Genomic DNA, 6,594 nt, shown 5'->3' with positions numbered 1-6,594 from the left:
AGCTCTTCTTCTGTGGTGGGCTGGGTACATGTTGCTACTGTCAGAGCTCTTCTTCTATGGTGGGATGGGTACATGTTGCTACTGTCAGAGCTCTTCTGTGGTGGGCTGGGTACATGTTGCTACTGTCAGAGCTCTTCTTCTATGGTGGGCTGGGTACATGTTGCTACTGTCAGAGCTCTTCTTCTATGGTGGGCTGGGTACATGTTGCTACTGTCAGAGCTCTTCTTCTATGGTGGGCTGGGTACATGTTGCTACTGTCAGAGCTCTTCTTCTATGGTGGGCTGGGTACATGTTGCTACTGTCAGAGCTCTTCTATGGTGGGCTGGGTACATGTTGCTACTGTCAGAGCTCTTCTTCTATGGTGGGATGGGTACATGTTGCTACTGTCAGAGCTCTTCTGTGGTGGGCTGGGTACATGTTGCTACTGTCAGAGCTCTTCTGTGGTGGGATGGGTACATGTTGCTACTGTCAGAGCTCTTCTTCTATGCTGGGCCGGGGCCATGTTGCTACTGTCAGAGCTCTTCTTCTATGGTGGGCCGGGCCATGTTGCTACTGTCTGGCTCATCTGGTAGGTATTCAGACACACTTGGAGGGAAATAATGGTAAGCATGCATCCCAAATGGCATCCTATTTCCTACATAGTGCACTACTTTGAACAGAGCTTATTCTGGATATAGTGCGTTACTTTTGACCACCTGGGCCCATAGTAGTTAGTGCACTATATATGGAATATTGTGCCATTTTGGGATAAAAGCTTAAATATTAAGTGTTTCTGTTACTATTTGTAACATATGTGTCATTATTGGTTGGTAAGTCACGCTGTGGTATTACAGTGGGGGCTGACTGTTGGCTCTGGGAGGATAGCTGGAATGAGGGCTCCGGTGCCAGGGGCATACCGGAAGAGGGTCTTTATAATGGCTGTGTGTATGTGTGTGTGTGTTGCTGAGAGACAGGAAGAGAAGGAAATTAAAATGGTTGAAGAATGAGGTCAATTACTTCTCTCTCATTTTTGACGTCAAACCAGTTCAAATTTCTTTATTAGCATTTATAAACTACATCTCAAACATCTTGGTCGTGTTAAATAGAGCAATCACAGCAAAACGGCTTAGAACACTTTGCAGAGAACAAAATAAAAGTGTTTCTTATAGAACAAGTCCAGGTAGTCCCTCCTTGTTTAAGTCCATTTTGTCCCTAATGAACATGACCCAGCAAAACGACAGCCACTATAGCGAAATGAATCCTTCTACTGGCACACAATGAGACTGATTAATTTTATAGGTCAAAGGCCAGAGGTTAAAAGTTTGTGGTGTTTGTCTCTCTATGGAGGTGGTTGGGGGCAACGACCAGATTCACAGAAACCAATTCCAGATGCTGAGGAATGTGTCGTTATCGGAACCCTGTGCCCCAGTAACCCTAACCCTGACCCTGTGCCCCAGGCGTTCTTGTGTGTATCCGTGCGAGTCTGGGGGAACTGAGCGCTCCCTAACCTCTGGTGTGTTCCACAAAACTCTGACACAGCAGATAGAGGTGAAAGGTCATGAGAACTCCAATTTGACATGTCTCTCCAATGGGTCAGTCCCAAATGGCTCTCGATATAGTGCACTACATTTGACCAGAGCCCTGTGGGTAGTGCACTATATAGGAAATAGGGTGCCATTTGGAACACAAGCCCATGTCTCCTTCCTCTCTGGTTTCTTATTAAAAATATATATCCGTCCAAAATGGAGCCTGTGTACATGTTGCGCTAAAGGGTCCTGACTAGGGTGGCAAAATTACAGTAATTTCCCCCCCCAAATACCCCTGGTTTTCCAGAAATCCTGCTTATTCCCTCCTGATTCCAGGAAAGTTCCAACCGGGATTTCTGGTAAACCCAGAAATGTAGGAAAAGTTAGCAGACATTTGCAAGCAGTAACCCTAGGCCTGACAGTAGTTTGGCTGAAGTTCCCCCTATAAGCTCTGATCTATGTTCATGCTAGTGCTAATGGTAGGGTAAACTGATCCTAGATCTGTGGTTAGAGACTGTTCAGAGGGAATCAGGTTGGTTCAGATAAGTACAGACCAGGATGGTCCTCTGTAGCCCAGCAGGTAGAGCATGGTGCTTGTAATGCCAGGGTTGTGGGTTTGATTCCCGGGACCACCCATAAGTAAAAATGTATGTACGCATGACTGTAAGTCTCTTTGGATAAAAGAGTCAGCTAAAAAACAGATCATATTTAAAATGTCACAGGACATGCTAAATAAACATTTGATTATCCATGTTTTTCATTTTGAAAATATATTAGTTGCTTCTCAAACGCACCCAACTCCCTACATAGTGCCCTGGTTGAAAGTAGTGCACTAAATTGGGAATAGGGTGCCATTGGGGTGCAGAACATCGGTTTGTTTTGCTTCTGGGTACAGTACATTTTCAGATGACATTCATTCAATACAAATGTATCAGAAGCAAGAAGAGTAGGCTAGTGCGTGACAGCTCAGATCGAATAGCAGATCTCAGAGTAGCCTATGATTGGTCCGTTAGGCCTGTCAGTCAAAGTCAGTATTTCAGGCTCCTCTCTCACCATTGGTCAGACTGTCAGAATGGTATGTGTTGGTAGTATTGGGCCTTGCTGTCTCTTTGCCATTCCTTCCACAAGGGGAACCTCTTTATCTTAATGTTCCATTCCAAATAAATACAATATCCGTTGTTTCCCTCTTCTCACTGTTCCAACGAAATGCTCCATTTGAAAAAAAGTGTTCCATTCATTATCATACAACGACATCACAGGAGAGTCAACTGGGCTCAATCAGAATTCTAATTCCAAAACCAGAACCAAAAAAAAAGAATAATTTTTCCCCCCATTGTCATCACAAGGTGTTAGTAGAAGACTTTCCCTTAGAGGACAGCACCTGTCGAAACCTCCTCTTCAGCTCCTGCATGTTGGGGGACTTGGGCCGGGCCAGGTGCAGCCCCCCTCTCCTTTTCTCCCCGTTACCCCCGCCCAGCGCCCGGCTCACCTCGCCACAGAGGTGCAGGAAGGCGGCGTGGACCCCCTCGTGGTTCTCCCTGGCAGACGCCTCAAAGTACGGCCCACCCAGAGAGGCTGCCAACGTCTCGCCCTCGTCAGCCGGCACCTGGCGGGCACGGAGGAGGTCGCTCTTGTTGCCCACCTGGGAGGAGAGAAGAGAAGGATTAGAGAAATGTTAAGGCGACGTCCAGAATTACTTCCTGATAAAATAAAAGGTTATCTATTTAGACACCAGTAAGAGAAGGACATACCTGGAGACTTAAATAATAATAAAAACATCAAGCTCTCGTAATATAACAGTCAAACCCACCAGTATGACAGGTATGTTCCCTGCAGGGTGGATGCGTCTGACGTGCTGGTAGAGAGGCTGTATGGTTCTATAACTGCTGTGGTCGGTGATGGAGAACACCAGGACGTATCCATCCGCCCAGTAGATAGACCTGTTGATCTGCTCCTGACAATATAGTCCCTCTGCATCGTCCTGGGGGGGGGGGGGGGGGGGGAATAGAGCATGCCACATCTGTCTGTCTCTAATACTCAAAACCCACTGGTACAGACTGATGTAGACAGTGATGTCTGCCCTCCTACACTAGCCTATTTATTAGTGTTATTATGAGAAGCCTGCGTGTGGTTGTTACTCTGAGATCATGGAGAACACAGACAGAACGCCCTCTTTACCTCAGATTGTAGTTTTGTTTACAAAACCAGGCCTTTGAACAGGCGGTTAGTTTTCAAAGTGAGTTTGATGAATGAATGGGAGACTCCCTCAGGGAGCCACTGAACTCATCACAATCACTAGAGTAGAGAGAAATGACTGGGATATGCCCTGATACTGGATGTAGGCTCATGTCCACAAAGGGTCTCAAAATAGGAGTGCTGATCAGGTCCTAACCTGTCCATATAAATCTCATTCATTGTGATCTAAAAGGGCGTAACTGATCCTAGATCAGCACTATATTCAGAGGCTTTATAGGGGCCCTGGTCTACTGTAACATGATATATTCTTACTGATAATGAAGACTGCTAAGTGAGGAGATGTTTCCACTCGTTATATCCAGATCTGGGTCAAATACACACATAGGCTACTGTATGTCCAATACTTTTTACGACTGAACCAATACAATGGAATAGTCAAAGTGCGGTCTGTGTGATTACATCCAGAAAGAGGTTAGACGACCTCTATCCCAAGGGAGACTTAGCATGTCATTTAAAGTATTTGACCCCACGTCGGGTTAGATAGACCCCTAGGCTGTAGCGAGGAGCAGTGGTTACCTTTAGACGAGAGACACCGGGGTGTTCCAAATGACACCTTAAATCGCAATGTAGTGCACTTCTTCTGACCAGTGCACATAAGGATATGGTGAAAAGTAGTGCACTGTATAGAGAATCGGGTGCCATTTTGGGACACATCATTGTGTGTTTAAGGAGACCAACCTGTAGAGAGACACAGGGTGTGTCCTGAACCTGTAGTGAGACCTGTTCTCCATCTAGATTTATCTTTCTGGAGTAAAGGGCCCCTGGAAAACAGAGATTAGCAACACGCATGATGGGTAGACATGCAACAAATGAATGATGACGCAACACATTAGGATGCCTTGTACTGACTGGTTGTTTTTAAACACAGGAGGCTATAGTAAACTAGTGTTTGGCTACATTTTTACAATGTGAAATGACAGATATTATATGAGTGTGCACTGTGAGAATGATACAAATCCTACCTGTGTTTGCCTCATAGTCCCCAATGAACCTCTTGGTCAGAAACCTGACGATCAAAGCTGTGAATGAAACAACGAGATGAATAGTCTCCATTGAGTAATTCCTTGAGAATAATACTGCAGGCTACATATCTTTCATTGTTGACATGGCCTGCTCCTTAGGTGGGAGAGACAAGCTTCCCATCAGTCTGTCTGCATCCAGACACAAATTTGACCCTATTTCCTACATAGGGGTTTAGTTAAAAGTAGTGCACTATGGGCCCTGATGAATTGTAGTGCATTATATAGGGAATCGCTGGCGACACTCCAATCCTACAGAGTACAGGCATAGCCTAATACAATATCTAAGTCACATGTGTCAAACTCATTCCATGGAGGGCAGTGTCCGCGGGTTTTTGCTCCTCCCTTGTACTTGATTGATGAATTAAGGTCACTAATTTCTAAAGAACTCCCCTCACCTGGTTGTCTTGTTTTTAATTGAAAAGAAAAAACACCCGCAGACAACAGGCCCTCCATGGAATGAGTTTCACACCCCTGATCGAAGTGTTAGGTGGAAATGTGAATAGGTACAACTTGATTAAAAATCGACATTGATAGTCTGCATAAATGGATTTGTAGCCAATCCTTTTGACAAACTAATGCAAATTAATTATTTTCATTCTAGCCTTCATTCTCTATTCGCATAGGAAAATTACTTAAAGGTCTAAAATTGATAAACGAAATGTATGTACACACACACTTTCACATGGATTCTCGTTTAGCGCACTTCTCAAAAAGTTATTAACCATGTTCCCTACCTGTTTTCCCGACGTTGCTCGCTCCCAAAACCACAATCTTAACGTTTTTGTTGGGCACGCAGTCTAGAACGGGATACTCCGGTATTGGAACTAGCAGAAAGTTGCTAGAACCACTATTCATTGTTCTCGGTAGGTCGACAAGAAGACGCATTTAGAAGCCCCTTGTGAGTCCAGTCTGCGAATGACGTTCCTCTGTCTCCTCGTCCCCCCCAACTGCTAAAATATTCCACTGTCTCTCGATACACCCGATCTCGATAAGAACAGAAATTATAATCGTCTCCTCTGGCTGCTACTTCGAAACAATCCTGCATACCGTTTGAAGATCCCTTGCTAAACAAATGGACCTAATCAAGTTTCTTTTGGCGCCCGATCCTAGACCGTTAGGCTATCCGATTGTAGATTGTATCCTTGGAACCGTTATTTCACATAGGATAAATAGAGACAGAGCACGGTGAAGGGCAGACAAGTCAATCCCGCCACTTCCCGAGCAATTGTTAGTCAAGAGAGAGAAGAGTCAGACAAACCGGAGTGGGATGAGCGAGAACGGGGCGTGAATGAGTAGCCTAGCAGATTTGCTGACAGCACAACCCCTACAAATCGCTGACCTGTTAGCATCTGGCCATTTTATCTGTTTAGGATAGGCAAGCATAATGGTGCATATGATATCATTTTGGGGGGTCTTTCCCCAAAATTATTAGCCTACATTTCAAGACAGTCAAATAGGATTCAATGAGTAAACTGAATCAATTGTTGGAATTGAAGGCTAAACACAAACTATTTTAAGAAATATGCCTACAGAGTAATTTAGTTCAACCATTTCCACATATTTGACGGTTTGCCTCTGTTCTTTGTGACCATGCAGTGGTAGGCTAAACTACAATTTAGTTTTGCTATAATTTATTATTTGCCCGACGACCGGTCAATTATAATCCATCCACTTTAATCTGCCAGCCCCGGTCTCGCCTCCTAATTGCTGAGCCCAGAAACTGGCCTATGAGTGAACGGTGTACGTCTGGGGAGCAGTGCACGGTGCACCAACCATGAGTGAACGGTGTACGTCTGGGGAACAGTGCACGG

The 6,594-nt window shown here is 44.9% G+C and overlaps 1 protein-coding gene across 1 annotated transcript; it reads right to left on the bottom strand.

Moving 5' to 3' along the window:
* Positions 1–1,006: 1,006 nt before the first annotated feature.
* Positions 1,007–6,529, bottom strand: LOC110531432 (ras-like protein family member 11A-like). The gene is made up of 5 exons (XM_036987297.2): positions 5,518–6,529; positions 4,724–4,780; positions 4,440–4,522; positions 3,316–3,486; positions 1,007–3,147 (listed from the first exon to the last, which is right to left on the bottom strand). Exons 1-5 carry the CDS (start codon positions 5,666–5,668, stop codon positions 2,845–2,847), a joined length of 765 nt encoding a protein of 254 aa, XP_036843192.2. The 5' UTR covers positions 5,669–6,529; the 3' UTR covers positions 1,007–2,844.
* Between the last annotated feature and the right edge of the window lie 65 nt (positions 6,530–6,594).

This window comes from Oncorhynchus mykiss, chromosome 9 (genome assembly GCF_057628025.1).
Source record: "Oncorhynchus mykiss isolate SJ-2025 chromosome 9, ASM5762802v1, whole genome shotgun sequence".
Taxonomy (NCBI): Eukaryota; Metazoa; Chordata; class Actinopteri; order Salmoniformes; family Salmonidae; genus Oncorhynchus; species Oncorhynchus mykiss.
The sequence above is the reverse complement of the archived record's forward strand: the minus strand, read 5'-3'. Positions and strand labels throughout refer to the sequence as shown.

Coding starts and splice junctions, on each gene's coding strand:
- LOC110531432 (XM_036987297.2), bottom strand. CDS start 5,668: ATGCGTCTTCTTGTCGACCTACCGAGAACAATGAATAGTGGTTCTAGC. Junction 4,523..4,723: donor GGACTATGAGGCAAACACAG/GTAGGATTTGTA, acceptor TCTGTTTTCCAG/GGGCCCTTTACTCCAGAAAG. Junction 3,487..4,439: donor CACCCTGTGTCTCTCTACAG/GTTGGTCTCCTT, acceptor CCCCCCCCCCAG/GACGATGCAGAGGGACTATA.